Raw genomic sequence first — 22,210 nt, forward strand, 5'->3', positions numbered from 1 at the left:
ACATCTGTAAGTGCCACTAAAGCCAATTTTCAGAGCTACAGAAAAATTATGAAACTGAAGTACCTCCCTACACCCTTATTTATCTGACACGTTCATAACAGAAATGCAAAACCATAAAATACAGCTGTCCAAGCTGGGGGAAAAGGAGTAATTAATCATATTAGCAGAAAACTAGCTTACAAAGTGCTGATCAACAAAACACGGAAGATCCATTTCTGAAGATGTGGCTCATTTATCAGGGTTGGCAAGGGCAGGATCTCATAAGGACAGGGTTGAAGTGAATTCTGAGTGATTAAGAAATTGAATGACAGCTTTTCTGCAGTTATCTTCTGAATGGAAATTCAACAAGCTCCAATGAATTTTATACTAGTAAGTGAGGTCTGCTATTTAGATGCCCACATCAAATTAGTATTATACTCTCATAAATGAAAACATACCTTCAACAAATATTGATTAATCACCATGTTCTAGATACTGGACAACAGCAGTGACTAACAAAGACCCTGCCCTTGGAACACTTACATTCTGGTTCAGACAGTAGCAAATGAAACCAGTACATAATTTAGATGGTAGATGATGTTAGGTACTATGGGAGTGAGCCATGGAGATACCCAGAGAAAGGTGATGCCAGCAGATCCTGCTGGTCAGCAAGTGAGTGGAAGAATATCTGATAAGGCTTCTTGGCCATGGAAAAAACTGATGACTTTACTCTGACAGAGATGGAAAGCTCCGCCCTAATCCAGGAAAGAGAAAATGAGTAGGTTAATCTGGGTAGTATCAGCAGAGGTGATTAACCCTGGAGGAGGTCACGTGTAGCCAAGAGATACATTCATTACTAGTATGTGCTGAAAATACAGAAAAAAATTTAAAACACTCCTAACTTCAATTTATTATATTTGTATAATAAATGACTTTATTTAGGGTTACAATATAGATACCATTAAACAAAGAAGTATAAAAATGTAAATAAAAATTTTTATTTTCAAACATGCATATTGCTAAAAAAATAAAAAATGTCTTTAACATTATTTATAATCTTCAAGAGTTGGCTTTGCAAAATATTTGTAATAGTCATCGCAAACAATATTGCTATGTTGAAGTCATACATACTTTTCTCAACACTTGCAACAACTTTGATAAGCCATTCATTTTGGATACATAGCACCTAACACATCCTTTTTTATGTTGCCATGTCATTAGAATTACCTTCAATCTGTGTTTCAAATTGATGAAGTTTCACGTGTAAAGGCTTATACACAGCTGTAGAGATTTCTGATCACCTTTTCATTCTGACACTGTGTTACAAGATTTCTAATATTCTGTACCTTATTTTCATATTGCTGTTCAGCATATGAATAGTCTGAGCATTTATTCCTGCAATATTCAAAATTCTGTAGACTATAACCGTAGGCCACCTTCTGGTACTCCTGGCCACAAGGTGGGTACCTATCATTTGGTCCACAGTGTCAACTCCTGACTTCTTGGTTGTAATATTCTATTCTGTCTGGCTTTTGCAAATCTAAATTTACAGTGTCATCGAAATACATACTTGAAACTAAAATTACATTTTTTACCTTTTTGGGTATATGAGATACAAATGTGTAATCTGCACCAAAAGCAAGTAAGTTGGATTTTTCAGGTCTCTTTCTAGAAGACACAAATTCAGGGGTTAGTTGGGGTTTATTCTCAGGAATAGTACCTACATATGGAAGTCACTTCTTTTTCAAGTAGTAGATAAGATTTATATCAGTGAACCAATTATCTGCTGTAATAATATGTCCTGATGAGTAAATGGGGTTCTGGAAATCTCTTGATTACATCTGGGGGTTTATTACTAATCAAGTAAGTACCTTCAGGCTGCTTACTAGCATATATTTCAAGCTTTCCTGTGTCAAATACTTTTGAATTGACCATAGCAAAAAAATATATGGTATTCATATACCATATTTCCTGGGCTTGGATGGAATGATTATCTAAATCTATTTGCCTCTATTTTGTCTATTGTGACATTCTGTCCTATAGAGTAACATAATTTACAATTTTCTACAAATGCTGAGAAAACATCTCTCACAGCCATTAATTTGTCCACTTTCAGGAGTTCTAAGTGGGTAAGTTTGTCATCAAACCTGATACAATTATGAAAAAATCTAAATCTGTCAAGATATCAACAAGTCTAAAAAGTACAACCCCACTACCATCTGTAGCCCATAAATCCTGCAAATTTAGCTGACTGCTGTGATGTAAACCAGCTAGATATGAGGCCTGAAAATTCATTCAATTTGGTTTTGTCTATTTGTTTAACATGTCTTTCTTGTGAAAACCACCTCAAGATAGAATCGATGTATTTATTTGTATACAATACGATTATATCTAAAATATCATTTCTGATAAACAGTTCCAAGTTTCAAGTTCTGTCTTGGCATTTGTTTCTGCATTTGGCCAAACTAATGGAAGTTGATACAAAATATTCTGTGGCTGTTTTCTAATTTGTCATATTAGATTTTTCCTCCATTTTGATTTTTTATCCTTTCTAACAAAATACTCTGCATTCATGTCTAATTTATCTTCGCTTTCTTCACTAGAAATAGCTTGCTCAGTATCTGAATCTTCTGAATGAACTGCCACATAATCTCCATCTTCTAAATCACTTTGACTTTCACATTTGACGCTATCATTCTCATAGTCGAATTCAAGTAGCATTCGCTGAAGTTCTTCAACATCTCCTGCATTAACAAATTGATTTTTTTCCAGGTATTTTCAATGGTAAATAAAAAAAAACATAAAACACTGACTTCAAAATTTCACAGAAAAAAAGTACACTAACACTGACTTCGGAGTTCACAGTATCTCTAACATACAATATACACACCCTTACAAAACACATATTATAACCAAACTGAAGGCTTAAACGTTGTGGCTTAAGATGAGTCATGAACAAATGCACAGCTAGTCATGACCTTGAACCTATGCACCCAATATTATTGGGCTGGCCAAAAAGTTCATGTTTTTTTTTTCTTCTATAAAATAAAGACACATTTTTTCATTTTCACCAATAACTTCATTGATTTGGAATTCTGAGCATGTCAGCTATCCCCCATATAGCATAACGCTGGTTTTTCTCAATTAATGTCTCTATTTGATCACTATCAACTTCAACTGGTCTACCCAACTGTGTAGTATCACCCAGAGAGAAATCTCTAGCATGAAATTTTACAAACCACTTTTGACACGTTTAATCAGTCTTAGCACCTTCTCCATACACAGCACAAATCTTGTTGGGGTTTTTTTCCGTTTCAGTTGGGCTTTTACCTTTCTTGAAATAATAAAGCACACTATGCCAAAAAAGTCGAATATTTTTTCATCTTCACTATTAAAATGACTACACAAAAATTCACCAATTTTCATAAGTTTTTTAATGCATGCTATTGACAGCTGTCACAATACAATCTAACAAAATTGTTTAGAATGGAGTTAAAGACAACTAAGTGCTACTAGAGCCATCTTACCAAGAAAAAAATGAACTTTTGACCAACCCAAGAGATGTTTTTGTATCTCTCAGATCAGCCATGACCTCCATAGGGTTAAGAAGTGGCCGGGATTGTAGATTGTTTTAAAAGCAAACAAGACATGATTTACTGTTAGACAGATATGGGGTATGAGAAAAAACAAAGCATGTCTAACTCTAAAGTTTTGGACCTCAGCAGTAGAAGGTCTGGAAATTAGAACACCTGCAACTGAAGAAGATCTGCGATTCAGTTTGAGACAGGGTGAATTTCAACTACCCATGGGCATGTTGCTCAGGAAGTGGGCCATGTGGACCTATACCTCTGTGGAGAGGCGGGACTGGACAGAGAGAGGTACAAGCCATGAATGATTAGATGCTGTTATGAAAGCTATGAGATGGGATCAGATTACCAAATAGATTCATATAGAGGAGAGGCCCACTTTTTGAGCTGTAGGTAGTGAAAGGCAGTGGCTGGCTGGCTGGTAATGTAGGAAGAAAAGAGGGAGAGTGCAGAGTCCTGGAAACCAAGTGAAGACAGTGGTTTAAACAGGAAGCAGTGATCAAATGATTGTGCTGGTGAAACAGAAGTTTCTAAGGAAATATGGGGCAAAGGCTATGACTGGAATAAGTTTAAAAGAAAATCAGGGAGAAAGAAAGAGAATGAAGACAAGATATTAAAGGAGTTGTACCATAGACAGGGGCATAAAGAAATAGGATGGGAGCTAATGGAGAAGAAAGATTAAGAGAGATTTTTTGTTTATTTGACAATGGAAGAAATAACAACTTGTGTGGATGATAATGAGAATCATCCAGAGAGGGGATCATTGGTGATGTGGGAGAGAAAGGGATGGGTTTACTGGAACCCATCATTTCATAGACATAATGTAGGTAGAAACCTGCAGATCTCTACTGATGGCTTCCAAAATATAAAGTGAGTTCATGTGGTGAAAGTGAGGATAGGGAAGGGCATGGGGAAGCTTCAGATGACAGAAGGTATGAAACAGTCAACCAAGAGAGTGGTAGATTGAACGCATGATGGGAAGGCAGTATGAGTTACTGGCACTACAGTTACAAATTGAAGGCAAAAGCGATCTGCATATTGGGTGTTTCGCCACAGCCATATTCAGCTAAAAGAGCTCAGGTACAAACTACAAACAGCTAGATATACTATGGTTGAGTTATGCCAAGGGAGAATAATAAAGTCAGGGAGTGGCAAGCTAAATGTGAGAGGGCATGGGCTACAAAGCCAGAAGAAGGTAGCAGAGAAAGATGACTGAATTTGAGAGATGACACTGAAAATGCAACATACCCAGTGGAATGCCAAGCAGTTTCAAGTAAAAATTAATCACCCTTTCAAAAGATCATCTTTCTACTGAATACTGTATTTGGGTCTACGGCCATACCACCCTGAACGTGCCCAATCTTGTCTGATCTCAGAAGCTAAGCAGGGTCGGGCCTGGTTAGTACCGAAATACCGTATTTGTTCTCTATTACTGCAATAATAACTTACCTCAAACTTAATGACTTAAAACAACACAAATGTACACAATCCAGTAGGTCACAAGTCCACAATGGGTCTCACTGGTCTAGAATCAAGGTGTCGGCAGAATCATTCCTTTATAGAGGCTCTCAGGGAGAATCCCCTTCTTTGCTCTCTGCAGCTTAGCTTTTCAGGGCTGCCAACATGTCTTGGCCTGTGGCCCTCCTCCTCCATCTTCAAAGTTGGCAACAGCAGGTCAAGTACAATATTTCTTGCATCACAACATTCTGACTTCCTTTTCTATCTCCACATTTAAGAACCCTTGTGATGGCACTGGGTACACCCAAGTAACCAAGATTATCTCCCTCTCACAGGGTCAGCTGATTAGCAGCCTGAATGCCATTTGCTACCATAATTCCCCTTTTCATGAACATAACATACTCCACAGGTTCCAGGAATTAGGATGTGGACATCTTGAGGGGGTTGGTATACTTACTATACATTTTAACTATTTTAATACTATCAACCATTTGTATGAAAGGAAGACAACAGAAGAAACAGAAAGCCATAGTCTGAGTTTGTTTCAAATTATATTTCCCCCCGGATTTGTCTTTCTCATGACATTGCTTACACCAACATAAAAATTAACTTGATATTTACAGAGCACCTGACTGGCAGCATGCCAGGCACATGGTTGGTGGCAAGGAAAAGCACCTCGGTATTTGAAGAGTGGTCAGGTATAATCTAGACTGAACTTACTGCATTTACATAATATTTTCAGGATCCTGAGCAAAGAACTTCAAGTTAAACATACATATTATTTTGTTAAAAATGTACATCATATGGCTTTCAAAGAAAAACTCTGGTTTATTCCTTCTTCCAGCATAGCCTTCAATAACAAATAGCAAAGTATATAATTTCTTCCCCCTGTCACTGGACTAATTTTTGCCATTCATAAGAAATGCCTGCACTGCAATTCTTTCCCCTGCACTCTTGCTAGTGATCCCTTTCCTCTTTGCTAAGGAGCTGTGCCTTGTAGCCCAGTGACCTCCGGGCCTGCATATCCTGGTGTAGAGTACAGTATGTTATGTTCCCCATAATGTCAGTCATTATTCTTCCTGACTTTACTTGTGCTCTCTGGTTGAAGCACTTAAGATTAATGAGGCATTTGTTCTCAATCAAGAAGCTATTTATGAATATAATTTCTCTTACAATAAGCTTTGTAGACTTCTCTTTCCATCTTGCCTCTACCAAAGGGCCAAGGGTGGGGGTTGGGGAAGGAATAATGTCTCTTGAGCAAAAGGAAGAAGAAAGGACAGAAAAAAATGACTTGTAACTTTTTAGCCTTTAAGCATTTGTCTAGCGGAAAACACCCCACATCACAGCTATGTTCTCAGGACAACTGATATGCACAAATGTGTTGTTCTGTTTGTTTAAAATAATTATTACTGCCCCAGCCTTTATAAGCCAAGGTTTAAGTCTGGAACCCAAAGGCATTACTTCAAATGGGAGCATGTGGGTCCTGGCTAGAGGCTTAGAGGACACCTCTGTGGAGAAGAGCAATGATGTCAGCATCCACCTGGCTAAAAATGGCCACCACCCACCTGTGAATGCCCTGCCTTAACAAGAATGAAGCCTTTCTTTTTTCTACTAGTTTTACTGTTTCTGAACCCAAAGGCATTACTTCAAATGGGAGCATGTGGGTCCTGGCTAGAGGCTTAGAGGACACCTCTGTGGAGAAGAGCAATGGTGTCAGCATCCACCTGGCTAAAAACGGCCACCACCCACCTGTGAATGCCCTGCCTTAACAAGAATGAAGCCTTTCTTTTTTCTACTAGTTTTACTGTTTGAGGATCAAATCAGTCTTTCAGGTGGACAGCCTCTCATCACCAGGTATTGACAGTATCCCATGGAATAAAAAAATATATAGCATAAAACACATCACAAAAAGTGGCAGTGCCACTGTGACCTCTCAAGGCCATAAGCCAATCTGATCTGAAAATCAATAGCTCTGATCTACAAAGCCACTTCAGAGGTCTTCGCAAAAGAAAAATGTCAGCCCTGTTGTCAGTGGGGAAATTGAATTCAGGAGATTATCCAGTTCTGGGAAAGGTCCTCCAGGCAAAACTAGAGTAAATATGAAAAAAGTAAAGAAATTGCTCTGCTGAACCACCCAATAACACTAATGATTTCATATTAAGTAGATAACCAGTTACACTAGAAACTAGTACTGGCTTTATTCTCAATGTAAACTAAACAAAATCATTCAAAACTGTGGTTTAGAATTAGGCCACTTGTTCAGCCTTCTTCTCACTCTAAAAATAAATAACTGCAAAGACATAAAAGACGCTGGGCCTGGGAATCTGGAGGCCTGAGTGTTGACATGAATCCCAGCTCTGTTACCACAGAGTAGTGATCCTGAGCAAAGGATTTACTCTCTCAAACCCCTGGTTGGTTATCTGTAAAATGAGATTTCTGAGATAAAGAATGCTTTAGTCTTTGTCAGTGTGCAATTTTATGGAAACGAGAAAAATTCTAAACCCTTATATTAGTTTAACCCTTATAGACTTATATTAGTTTATATTTAAATCAGTAATTATTCTGAATTTGTAGGTCAAAATTTAACAAGTGAACCTTTACTTTTATAAAAACAAGACTTTCAAGAGTGAAGTTATTGGCAGTTTCTATCATCTATCATCATGGCAATATTACTATTTTTATTTAGGGAACTGGAGAGGGAAGGTTCTATTACAGAGTAAAAGTAACATAATCCTCAACCGCACAAATTTTCTTTAATAATTTCCTCCCTAAAAGAATGCCTACTTGAGAGAGAGAGAGAGGAGAGAAAGCAGTATCTTCAGATTCAAAAAAGTGTGCTTAGGGTTTCTTCACATCAGATGCACCTCTATAAAACCCAGCCTCAATGCAATGTGGGTGTCAAAGACTCTACCTAAAAGACCAGGAATAGGGCTTCATTGTTCCTAAATATGTCAACAGTTACCAGCTTTCCACATTTACCTAAAACTTAAGAATTGAGTGTTAATGAACTATATGACTGTCTGACCATTGTGCTGTCCACCTGAAACTAATACAAAGTAATGCGCAATATAAACTGTAATTTTAAATTAAGAAGAAAAAATGAGTGTTAAGACAGTAGTACACTCCAAAGGTACACTCCAAAGATCAGGCGTTCAGATATGTTCCAACAAATGACTTAGCCCATAAGCTCTAGCAACATGGTGGGAGTGGGTTTTATAAAAACTACTACCTCAGTTACCTTATAACTTTGTGACTACGATTATGCAAAGAAAAGACTTCACTTAAGTTCAAAAGTCAAATTAAATAGCTATGTGCAGCTTTAGGGAGCATGAATGGCAACTATCCCTAAATCTATAGATGACATTGATTTAAAATCAGGCAATAAAAAAATAAATAAATGCCAAAATGTGTTTAATCATTGCAACTGCATATTCCACTGTAAAAGAAAATGCGAATTCCAAATGATCATCAATCAAAATATAGCTTGCTTATATCTAATTGGTACTTCATTTTAAAAAACAAGCAAGCAAGATAAAGGGCACAGTGAATAAATATACAGCCAAGGTGAAAACCAGTTTCATACCTAGACTTTGATTTCTTAGAACCACTTTGGGGGAAAAAACTAGAATGCTATTATACATATACATACACAATACAACTTTATTATTCTATAAAGTACAATAAATGTTCTTCAATAGATTTTTTTATATGTGTGCACTTACCTAGATTATGCATTTCATTATATAAAAATGAAAATTCTAGCCTATAAAGTGTTTTTTTAATTTTTCATTACAAAAATTACTTTTTCATAGCATAGCAATATTCGTTCAAGAATATAATACAGCTTTTTTCTTTACACTGTATTACTTCTCAACTGGAAATATTCAAACAAATTCTCCTGAAGTAGAATGGAATATACTGAAATAAAAAGAAATTCTGAGGATAGTGCCTATTGCTTTGCATTCCCAAACAGCAGGTAGATCAAGTTCTAGTAAGGCCCTGCAGTCATTGTTTTCTTTTTAAACCAATGAAAGTTTCCTGGACCTCAGAATAACTGCACTGATCTTACCAATAATTACCAGTGCCATTTCTATTCCTATACCTTTCTGTTATTCATCATCTCTGACTAAGTTAAGCAGCACAGAAATATTCCTTCAAGTTTTCCTTGAAGGTCCCAAATTCTTAAGGAAAACTAATTAAAGAAAAATGGAAATACAAACAGCACATAATCATAAGATTTTAGGATCAGAAGAAACCTTAGATATACATCTGTGGTCAAACCTTCTTATTACATTGCTTCTTCCTTTAATTTAGATTTTGTTTAGATTATATGTATGTGTATGTGAGCTACTGCATCTGCTGTGCCCACTGCCCAAGAATTATATAAGGTAATAGAAAAGCTTGCTAGTAAGACACAGCATAAATGATAACTTTATTTGGAATTTTTCACACTGATAATGAAAAACTATAGCACAGGCTTTGTGCTGCCATGTACATGAAATGTCGAAGTCACAAATCTAACTATGATGTGACTTTCCACGATAAGTGAACAATCTGTACATTCAGATTCCACTCCCATTTATGGCATTAAAAAATAAACCTCACAGCTCCCCATGCCCACCCCAAAAGTTCCTAAAAGAAAGAACCAAATTACCTGGAAAGAAAATACCACCAAAGAGCTACATTATCCCTAATTTTAAGAAATAAAATCTTATCAATATTACTTTTAAACCACTAGAACCTGTTTGAATATATTTGCACTTTAGAATTCTATATTATAGGCTTTCAGCCAAGAACAGGGCATAGGTAGATATGCTTCACCTCCTCACACAACCAAAATAAGAGTAACAACTAATTTAAAAACAAAAAACAACCAGAACTGCCAGAAAATCGAACTGTATGGAAGTCCAACCACCAAGGAGTTAAAGAAGAAACATTCATCCAGACCAGTAGGAGGGGCAGAGATGGGAAGCTAGAGCAGAGAGGACACATGGTGAGGCAGTGGCTGGCAAACAGGGCGGTCCCACATGTTCTGGGAGAAACATGTGGGGAGTGAAACAGACCATGCAACCCAGAGTTCCAGCTCCAGGAAAGACAGCCTCAGAATATCTGGGGCAGCAGAAGAAATTGTCAGTCTTTCAGGAGAGTCAGTTGGAGAGGTCCACAGGGTACTAGAATATACACAAGCCAACCCACTGAGGAATCAGCACCAGGGAAGCACCTGGAAGGGCATCAGTCACTTGTGGGAAGGAGGGAAATGACCTAAAGCAGGGTGAAAGCCAAGAAAGCAGCATTGTTCCCTCTCTGACCGCTCCCCCACATACAACATCACCACATGGTGATGATGTGGGTTGTCCCACCTTGGTGAAAACCTAAGGCTCTGCCCCTTAAAACGTAACAGATGTGCCAAGACAAAGAAACATGGCTCAAATGAAAGAACACATCTAAACCCTAGAAAAAGAACTAAGCAACAAGGAGATAGCCAACCTTTCAGATGCACAGTTCAAAACACTGGTAATCAGGATGCTCACAGAAATTATTGAGTATGGTCACAAAATGAAGAAGTGAAGTCTATACGTAGTGAAATAAAGAAAGACATACAGGGAACCAACAGTTAAGGGAAGGAAACCAGGACTCAAATCAACAATTTGGAACAAAAGGAAGAAATAAACATTCAACCAGAACATAATAAAGAAACAATAATTCAAAAAAAAAATGAGAAGAGGCTTAGGAACCTCTGGGACAACTTTAAAAATTCCAATACCCAAATCATAGGGGTGCCAGAAGGAGAAGGGGAAGAACAAGAAGTTGAAAATGTATCTAAGAAAAATAATGAAAGAAAACTTCCCCAATCTGGCAAAGGAAATAAATATACAAATGCAGGAAGTTCATAGAGTCCCAAACAAGTTGGACCCGAAGAGGAACACACCAAGACACATAATTAAATTGTTCAAGATTAAAGATAAGGAGAGAATCTTAAAAGCAGCAAAAGAAAAGGAAACAGTTACCTACAAAGGAGTTCCTAGAAGACTATTGGCTGATTTCTCAAAAGAAACCTTGCAGGCAAGAAGGAGCTGGAAAGAAGTATTCCAAGTCATGAAAGGCAAGGACCTACATCCAAGATTACTTTATTCAACAAAGCTATCATTTAGAATGAAAGGACAGATCAAGTGCTTCTCAGATAAGGTCAAGAGAAAGGAGTTCATAATCACCAAGCCCTTATGATATGAAATGTTAAAGGGACTTATCTAAGAAAAAGAAGATCAAAAATATGAACAGTAAAATGACAACAAGCTTACAACTATGAACAACTGAACCTAAAAAAAGAAGAAAATAAGAAAGTAGTAGGGGAAAACCTGGAAGAAAACAATATAAATTCTGTGTTTTACAGCAAACATATTAGCATTATATTTTTAATAGCAACTTATAAAGCCTGGCTGGGGTAGCTCAGTGGATTGAGCGCGGGCTGGGAACCAAAGTGTCCCAGGTTCGATTCCCAGCCAGGGTACATTCCTGGGTTGCAGGCCATAACCCCCAGCAACCGCACATTGATGTTTCTCTCTCTCTCTATCTCCCTCCCTTCCCTCTCTAAAAATAAATAAATTAAATTTAAAAAATAGTAACTTATAGTCATTATACCATGTAAATCAATAAACAGATTAGATACAAACTATAGTAATTTAGGTCAAAAGTGATTTCATCCACATTAAGAATCAAATTAACAAGGAACACAAGCTAGAATCACAATATTGACATTCTATGCCTAAAGGCAGAACCTGGTAATGTTTGAAATGTGCTGAGAAGTGATATTATAGTAAAGGAAATAAAAACTGCTCCAGAATGAATCATATAATCACAAAAAGGATGAAAACATACAGAGCTGAAAATAAAATAATCTAATAAAGCTGGATTATAATGAACCATAAACTCAAAACATAGCTTTCAGAGAGTTGTGTCCATTTATCTGAGCAGTACTGACATAGGACAAATAGGCACAAAGAAATGATACTTTTAGGATGATTATACAGCCTGGATCTCAGGATAGGTATTTGGGGATGCAGCTCTTGGATTGTTCCATTTCATTTCATTGGGCATACCGCCAGGATCCTAGAATCCAACTTAGGGTATAATCCTAAATTTATAACTGTTCTTCCTCCAACACATGACATTCAAATAGAGCCTCTTACTTCTTATTTTAATTGACATGAATAGATTAAGTACAGAAATGGTAGCAAAGTGAAACAGTGAGCACTAAACCAAAACTTGAGAAACACTGCAAGCACTGAAAGTCAGATAAAAATCCAGCCCATATCACCATGATCACAACCTTCCTATTTATGCTCTACCAGTTCAGAATGACCCAGCACTATACCAGGTATTAGGAGTGTTACAGAGATAAACAAGACAAAGTTCTTGCCTGCAGTTCTTAAAAACTATCCGGGCAGTAGGGTCCAGAGTGATGCCCACTCTTTTGAATTGGTAAATAAAAAGACAGCTGGTCTGTGGGTATTGATCCTCAACTTCTGTAAATCCTCAACTACCTTGTTCAGGACGACACTGACAAATCTAATATATGAACTTACTTAGTTATATCCTGGGACGGGGTGAAATAATCCCTAAGATGCCCTTGCTCCCAAAATTTAAATTACTGATATCTAATCCTATCATGTAGTTACTGTTATAGTCTCCCATTTTTTCCAACTTTATTGAAATATAACTGACACGTAATATTGTGTAAGTTTAAGGTCTACAATATGATGATTTGATACACATATATATTGAGAAACGACTACCAAAATAAAGTTAGTTAATACATCCATCACCTCACAGTTACCTTTTTGTATGGGTATGCAATGAGAATTTTCAAGATCTACTCTTTTAGCAACATTCAAATATACAATACAGGGTTGTTAATTATAGTCACTGTGCTATATATTAGATCCCTAGAACATATTCATCTTGTTCTACATTTACCCATTTTCCCCACTCCCTTCACAACTGGCAATCACCTATCTATCCTGTTTCTATGAGTTCCACTTTTTTTTTAATAATTACACATAGAAGTGAAAGCAAAAGTATTTTTGTCTGATTTATTTCACTTAGTATAATGTCCTCAAGGTTCATCCACACTGTCACAAATGCCAGGATTTTATTCTTTTTAGGGCTGAATATTCCATTGCATGCGTGCGTGTGTGTGTGTGTGTGTGTGTGTGTACACGCGCGCGTATATATATGTATATGTATATGTATATATTTTCTTTATCTATTGATCCATCAATGGATACTCTTTTTTAAAAGAATCTTTAAAGCAAGAACCACCACATACAATTCTCACATATACCTTATGAGAATGACACAAGATGTTTCAGGGTTCCTCCTTCTTACCCTCAAGATTTTTAAAGCACTCATCACAAAAGGATATAGAATTAAGTAGAACAGTCACATTTGTTGAATAAATGTATAACCCAAGCAAAATATGCTATTGGAGTATTTTGCATTCATGATGAATAAATCTTACCTTCACAACGTATATTTAAAAATAAAATCTCAGGAAATAATTAAGAATTAGAGTTAGTGAAGTACATGCCAGCAATGAAATATCATCTAACCTCCCAGATTGTTAGAGTTCAATTAGCTCCTTTAAAGCCTCCATTTCAAAGAAAGTCTAGGGCTCCACTGAAACCTCAGACTGACAACATGAGATTGATTCTTAAAGAAGTCAAGTCTAGGATACTTTAAATGCCATCATTCCAGCCACAAAAATCCAAAGAATCATACTCAAATGTTTAGTAAAACTTAATATTGCAACACTTACTATCACACTAAATAAGGGAGTTAAAGAGAAAATATCAATATTATCAGTCACTTTTCTGCAATGCCTAAACTGCAATTCAAGTATTTCTCAGGAGAAAAAGATTTTAAATAAAGCTTCATAAACAAACTTCACTCAAAATGGATAAATTTTTTTAAAAAAATTAGCTTACTGTGAATCTGCATTACTTCCACTTAGAAATAAGAAATTATGTAGTTCTAAAAGATCATTGTAAAGTTCTATTCAAGAATTCCATTTCTATTACAAGTTGAAATGTTTATATGGTATCAATATTAAAATAAAAACACTGTATATCCTAAGGGTGTGGGGGTTAAGATTAATATAAAAATGTTTTAAGTCAATTCCAAAAAGTGGTTAATCTAAGCATTTCCTTCTTAAGACATGCTTAAGGAAAACAGCTTAATTAATTAGAAGCAGACTTAGAATCAGGGTGAGTGGCCTAGGTCTGGCCCTGGCTCTGCCATGCAAAGAACAGTGGTACCTTTGATAAATAACAAACTGCTCAGTGTGTGAGCACAGGAGCCAGGTAGTAACCATGGATGGAACAGAAATCTCTTCACACCTTGGTGAACTGGAATAGCATATCTCTAAGCCTATACCTGAGGATAAACGAAAAGACAGGCCCTGGTCAAACTGATTCTATAAGCTTTTCTTTGGATCCTACAATGGGAATAAGACCTGCATGATAAACAAAAGTTGAATATATTTATCATAAGAACTTCCTGGCTAATTTACAGATTCTCTACACTTACATAGTTTTGGTTAACATAATGACCGCACTAAAGGACATACCAAAATGTTTTCTGGACCCACTAATGAAAAGTCTTCTTAAGTTGGATATTTAACCTCTAACATCAAATATATCAGATTACTCAAACTAGAAAAAGTGTTACCGATTTCCCCTTCACTAGCCAAAAGAGAATGTCAGCAAAAGAACATTCAGAGAGACATCCCCATGGACACCGTTAATTTACAGTCACCATGTGTCTATTTCAACACTGAGAGCTAAACATACATAATCATGCCATAAATTTTCATCATGCAAGGCATGTTCGTTATTCTGTCCTTCAGGTTTTTAACTTTGGTTGCAAGGAAATTTAATGCATCGTCATTAGCAATCACTGTCAGTAGCAACCATAGCTACTTATTACAATCAAAACCATCAAGCTGAGCACTTGCTCTAAGATCAAGAGTGAGGAACATGGTGTTCAGATCTGACAGGTTCTTATCCTCAGGAATGTTTTGATACCTCTTGAAAGAGAAGTTTTTAAGAAAAATTAAGGCAGCATACAATTAAATGGCAAAATAAGTGACATATTTGATTAATGAAATAGGGCTCAATACTTGGATATTGAGCTAAAGTTTCAATGGAGTCCAGGAGAAACAATTTAAATGAAGAGAAGTTTGTGTCCCCCAAGTAGGGGATCATTTGTTGTTGAAGGGTCTGTCTCAAGTTCACAGCAGTACCAGGGACAAGAGAACTCTAAAATATATTGCAATGTGAATATATGAATAAATAAATGAGGGAAGTCTTCATGCTAGTTGAAGAGTTATATATGAGCATGGCATCCTTAGAGAAGATTCCCCACCTTAACTGTTACTTTGAATAGTTATTTTCAAGAGTTGCAAAAGAGAACAATGTTTTGAACGTGCTCTGATAAACTGGCAGTATCCATAGGTTCCAGAGATAAGGAGTGATACCTAAAAATTTATTTACTATTTCTAGAATGAATATAGGGCAACACTGTGAATGATTTAAAAAGAAAAGACTAGAAATACAGTAAGGGTGGAACTGCACACAGAAGCATGTGCACAATCTTACCTTACCACTAGATTTAACTGTGTCCACAGTGAGTGGTGTGAGAAGAGGAGTTAAGAGATAGTAACATAAGCTACTTACTGCTGTCCATGCATTTCTTTTGCACCGGGCACATAACCATCCATCAGAAATTTCATGAGAAGGGATACCATAACAACCTATAAAATAATAACATGAGTTAACAAATTAAGTCTTTTTGCATTGTGACAGATTACACATCTTAGCACTTGATAAATAAAATCAGAGCAACTGACTACCATACAATTTTTGATTCTTAGGATAAAACAAAGATACTTTTGGTTCTCATGCCTCATATCTAATAGGATATAAGTCCCTCCAAATATGAGTGTGGGTTTTAATAGTAACTAATGCTCACATTACTTTTCATAGAGAATATTGATAATTCTTTTATGGGCAATCATAAAATTTCTAAATTATCTTGTCTACTCTTTTACTCATGCAAAACATTCCGAAATAAGTTGTAATTCATGAAGCAAAGTTTGGAGAAGTTTTAAAATGAAACAACTAAACCTTGACATAATATTTTTAAATTGCTGTAATTTGAAATTACACTTCAAAAATTCTATTTAACTAGCTTCAATTCCAGTGATAGGGACAGAGGGTGCACAATTCATGTTTAGGGATAAAGGAATGTGTTCAATTCCACTTGTCTATTCCGCATATGCCTGGCTCAAAATAACTATATAAGGACATAGCTGATGATGCAAACACATGCAGCAATTATGTAGAACCAACGAACTTGTTACCCTGACTTCTTGAAATAAGAGGATTTCATATATTTAAATAAGTGATTTTTACTGTCACATTGCTATAACATTTGAGATGGGAAGAGAAAACAACAGAACTGTAATTACCTAAAGAAAAGTCTACCACAGTTAAGCAAAATCATAAAATGTTTAGTTCAAGCACATGTTTACAAAATACTATGGTTAAACTGCATAGCTAGTATATTCAGAAGTCAAGATTAAAATCCTAATTTTTTTGTGAAATGGTGCTTTGTCTCTGCTATACATATAAAATGTAGGGTGAATGTGTGTATGTATGTTACAAATTGATATAAATAATAAAAAATGGATCTAAATATAATAAGAAGGTTACTATAATTATATTTCAAGCAGATATGTTCAAATTCTTTGAGGAAGCTAATGTATCTAATTAAATAAATGACAGGCACTAAGGCTGGTTCAAACGTAATGTAACACTGGTATTGCACTGAGGTAAATACACAGGTAATACCTAATTATAAACCATTGAGACTACATTGACAGAGATAAACTCTACTTAAGTATGTTAAAAGAATATGTGATTTGGTAAGATCTGTAATATTAAAATATTTTCAAATAGACTTGTAATATATAAAGGTTCTTTTACATATTTGAGAGGATTCACATGGCAGGTCAATTAAAAAACTCTACTTACCACTTATCCAATCATGTAAAAATACCAAATTAAGACAGGTATGGAGCCTAGCTATTTTAGTCCTAGGGAAAACACCTGTAATGACTATTCTCCCATGAAAGGCAAAAGGGATCTCCCTACACTTAAAAAGAATAAAAATTTAACTCATTAACTAAATTCACCAATAATTCCCAAAATCATCAATGAAAAGAAATGAATATTCTTCTTTAAAAAGCCACGAAGAAAAAGAATTATGAATCAACATCAGAGATTAAAACTAAGTTTTTAAAAACTATAGATTAAAATAAGTAAAATTCAAGCATGTAAAATGAAGTCCACAGTGACCCTACATCTAAAACCAAACAAACAAACAAACAAACAACAACCCAGACCTGCTCTCCACTGACACTGTATAAAACTGGAGAAAAAAAGAACAATTATACATACTCATACATTCATTAGAAGAAATGTGAGAAAGAATTATCTAGCTATTAAGAATACCAATAGTTCAATGCAATAGCTTTGACAGGTTACAAAGAGGTAAGAAATAAAGACTGTGAGGCACTGAAAAGCCAGCAATTAATGAAGAGAGATTCATTTACTTGCATGAACCCGTACGCAACACTTTGCACAGGAAATCAGAAGGCTTGTTCCATCCTCTTCCAGGAAGGCATTAGGTGGAGAATATTCTATATTTTCTTCGCTATAGATAAAACACATCTCTGGAATGAGGGGCTTAGTCTTTCCTCCTGAAGTAACCACTTTATCTGGTTTTGTCTGCCATCTAGAATCATTTTCTTCATTGCTGCTATCTGGCTGAAAAACATAGGATTTCCACATGAGTTAAAAAACATGGAAAAGAACTCATCATATGTTCTGATCACTCAAATCTACTAACAGCTATTCCATCCACTAAATTTGAGCTTCAGTTTTTCCTCATGTTCTTTTTGTCCCAGCTGTTAGCTTTTTACCAATGTCCTCCTCAGGTCCCCATTCTGTGCATCTATTTGTATGAGAAAGTGATGAGCTACTAAAACTATATTCTTACATAAATAGTTCATGGAAAGCACCAGTTTTTCTGATGAATTTTTCTTCATTTCTTTACTTGCACTAGGTTAACAAACTTGGTTTCATTTACTGAAGAATCTTACCAGTAACACCTGAATGGAGTGTTGTAAAGAACTAAGTTTAAAGCCATGCACAAGTATTGCGAGAGTCCTCAAATGGTTCTGCCTCTCCATAGAGTTTGAAAACATCAACACAAAAAGATCTGGTACATGTCACTAAATAAAAAATATAATGTACAAAACAAGACTGTCATCTCTAATAAAAAATATATTAAAAATATTTACTGTTTATTTAAAACTCTAATTAATAACCACCTTATTATCTCCAGAGACCTGATATTAATATCCCTAAACTTCAGTGGGAATTTTTAAATTATTAGGCAAATATTACAGGCAGATTACATTATAGAAATAAGAATCAAGAAAAGGTGAAGTTTTTCTAAGAAAACAAAAATTTAGTGGCTTAAAAGAAAAACAAAAATGACTGTCACTCACCAGGGCCATATTCTAAGATGAGTAATCTACCGTACTTCCTCTATTTACAAGATCTAAATATGTGGCATATCACAGACTTACATGCTCTGAAATATCTGAACAGAAAAGCATTTACTTTACATGGAACCCTAAGATGTGATCTTGAATAAATATTTTCAATTCCATTAGTGAAAATACAACCCATAACATAATCTTCATATCAATACACTTCATTTTATCTTATCAGGTAATTCCATCACCCTTACCAGGTTCTTAAAGATCTTTTTGTCTATTAGAGCTGGAAAACGTGGCCCTCGGTGAGCTAAAATGTAATCAGGATAATGGATATGGAATGCTATGAAAACACGATGCAGAGCTGGCGTCATGCATAGCTACTGATGAGGGTAAGCTGGACAATTCACTTTAAATTGAATCCTGCTGTGTCTTTTGCATGTTCCATGTGCGAAAACAGAGAGACACTTTAAATGTGGCCCCAGAGCTGACATCTATATTATTGAGAGTGATATTTTCAAGCATAAAACAGACTAGGTCTAAGATCTCTCTTTTTAAGCTTTAAGTTCTGTGTTTCTTAGTGAAAAGGGTAGAAAAAAAGGTTGGAATTGTCCCTTGACTGAAATAAACTATGGTCAACAAATAAACCAATCATTTATTAAAAAATGATGAAATGCCTCTCAAGTAGTGACTAAAAATTCTGTTTGGTGCTCTATGGTGGCCATTAGCTACATAAGTATTAATGTCTTCTTTTTCATGTGCATCCTTACCTTACAATTATTCACCTGTGCTTTTACTGTAGCAGGAAGTATATCAGTGAAAGGAAACCTTGACAATGATCCCCTCCATTCTCATTACCTTGTAGTATGGCATGAGGAGAGCACAGATAGCACAGTATGGCTCCATTCTGCCCATGGCTGCATTATACTCTTGTTCAGCCACAAAGTTTGGGGACTTCGTCTGCCAAAGGTGAACCAGAGGCTTTGCCCAAGATTCTGTTTCTTCTACTTCTTCCTCAATTGATGGAACCTCCGGCAATTCTTAAGAGATAGGATATGAAAACACAGTAAACATGGGACTCAGGGAAAAACAACTCTGGTTATAAAAGAAGCAAACATTCCAAAGTGCCTGTGATATTAATGTCAGACAGGAAACCTAGTTTATCTTTCAAATAGATTCTGAGAGAAGTGAAACACGGTTGTTTTTTTTTCCTCACCCTCCTTGTCCTCACAGACTAGATCTGATCTGATGGCCAGACAACTACGTCCTTTTGACATCATCTCCTTCCCTGCCAGGAATAACTAAATGCTTCCTTCCTTTCAACTCCACTAGGTCTATGTTTCTACTGCTACCATTAATGCCTCCCATAGTAAAATAGCTTATAAATTTGAGATAATCTCCAGCTAACAGAGGAATCTGCTAAGTGACTAGCTGCCTTACCAATATTTTTAATTTCCTCACCTAAATATAGTACATAGTTCAATAAAAATGTACTAATTGGACTTCATTTAATAAACTTTTAAGCTCAAAAATTCATGATAAATAACATCTACAGAGTATCTATCATATGTCAAGCAATACAATGCCATTACATGGATATAGAAAACAATCTTGGGATTTCCAGCCAAGATAGAGGTGTATGTAGATGGACACACTGTGCCTCCTTGCACAACCAAAAGAAGGTCAACAACAAATTTAACAACAAAACACAACCAGAATTGACAGAACATTGAACTGTATGGAAGCCCAAAAGCCAAGGAGTTAAAAAAGAATCATTCATCGAGGCCGGTAGGAGGGGTGGAGATGGGCAGCTGGACAGAGAAGACTTGAGGCAAAGCAGTGGCTAGAGGACCAGGGAGGGCAAGGAGGTGGCTGCAGGGCAAGGTGGCAGATTGCGAACTGGGCAGTCCCACATTCCAGTGAAGATAAACCAGGAGGAACAACTGGGGACCTAGACAGTCCTCACAACCCAGGGTTCCAGTTCCAGGAAGTAAAGCCTCAAACCTCTGACTGAAAACACCTGTGGGAGTTGAGGTGGCAGCAGGAGAAACTCCTGGCCTTGCAGGAGAGTTCATTGGAGAGACCAACAGGGTCCTAGAATGTACCAAGCCCACCCACATGGGAATCAGCACCACAAGGGCCCAATTTGCTTGTGGGAAGTGGGGGAAGTGACTGAAATCCGGCAGGGTAGAGCAAGTGCCATTGTTCCCTCCCAGACCCCTGCCCCACTTACAGGGTTGCAAGGCAGCAACAAGGGTTGTTGCCCCACCCTGGTGAACATGTAAAGCTCTGACCCTTGCTACATAATAAGCGTGCCAAGACCAAAAAAAAAAAAAAGTCCCAAATTAAAGAACAGATCAAAGCTCCAGAAAAAATAAAACTAAGCAAAGAAGAGATAGTCAACCTATCAGATGCGCAGTTCAAAACACTGATAATCAGGATGCTCACAGAATTGGTTCAATATAGTCACAAATTAGAGGAAAAAATGAAGGCTATGTGACATGAAATAAAGGAAAATGTACAAAGAACCAACAGTGATGGGAAGAAAACAGGGACTCAAATCAACAGTGTGAAACAGAAGAAGGAAATAAACATTCAACCAGAACAGAAGGAAGAAACAAGAATCCAAAAAAATGAAGAGAGGCTTAGGAACCTCCAGGACATCTTTAAATGTTCCAACATTCAATTCATAGGGGTGCCGGAAGGAGAAGAGGAAGAGCAAGAAATTGAAAACTTATTTGAACAAATGATGAAGGAGAACTTCCCCAATCTGGCAAAGGAAATAGACTTCTAGGAAGTCCAGGAAGCTCAGCGAGGAGGAGCACACCAAGGCACATCATAATTACACTAGCCAAGATTAAAGATAAGGAGAGAATCTTAAAAGCAGCAAGAGAAAAGGAGACAGTTACCTACAAAGGAGTTTCCATTAGACTTACAGCTGATTTCTCAGAAGAAACCTTGCAGGCAAGAAGGAGCTGGAAAGAAGTAGTTAAAGTCATGGAAGGCAAGGACCTACATCCAAGATTACTCTGTCCAACAAAGCTATCATTTAGAATGAAAGGACAGATCAAGTGCTTCCCAGATAAGATCAAGTGAAAGGAGTTCATAATCACCAAGCCCTTATTATATGAAATGTTAAAGGGACTTACCTAAGAAAAAGAAAATAAAAAATATGAACAGTAAAATGACAACAAACTCACAGTTATTAACGACCAAACCTAAAACAAAAACAAACTAATCAAACAACTAGAAAAGGAACAGAATCACAGAAATGGGGATCACCTGGAGGGTTATCAGCTGGGGAGTGGGAGGGGGTGAGAGGGGGGAAAAGGTACAGATGATAAGTAGCATATATGATAGGCACAAAATAGACAGGGGGAGGGTAAGAATAGTATAGGAAATGTAGAAGCCCAAGAATTTATACATATGGCCCATGGACATGAACTAAAGTGGAGGAATGTGGGTGGGAGGGTGTGTGCAGGGCAGAGGGGAATAAAGGGGGTAGGGGGGACAGGACAACTATAATAGCATAATCAATAAAATATATTTTTAAAAAATACAA

General features: G+C 36.5%; 1 protein-coding gene across 3 annotated transcripts in view; it reads right to left on the minus strand.

Annotated features, from left to right (window-relative positions):
* Positions 1 to 22,210, minus strand: part of KDM4C (lysine demethylase 4C) — a 381,686-nt gene that overhangs the window by 129,012 nt on the left and 230,464 nt on the right. For all 3 annotated transcript variants that reach the window (XM_045840410.1, XM_045840409.1, XM_045840411.1), the window contains 3 exons: positions 19,507 to 19,688; positions 17,698 to 17,911; positions 15,758 to 15,834 (listed from right to left, as the gene is read on the minus strand). In XM_045840410.1, the coding sequence (XP_045696366.1) occupies positions 15,758 to 15,834; positions 17,698 to 17,911; positions 19,507 to 19,688 (473 nt within the window). The remainder of the gene's footprint in view (positions 1 to 15,757; positions 15,835 to 17,697; positions 17,912 to 19,506; positions 19,689 to 22,210) is intronic.

Source organism: Phyllostomus hastatus, unplaced genomic scaffold (assembly GCF_019186645.2).
Source record: "Phyllostomus hastatus isolate PE091 unplaced genomic scaffold, TTU_PhHast_1.1 phas_contig_34, whole genome shotgun sequence".
NCBI classification, from domain to species: Eukaryota; Metazoa; Chordata; class Mammalia; order Chiroptera; family Phyllostomidae; genus Phyllostomus; species Phyllostomus hastatus.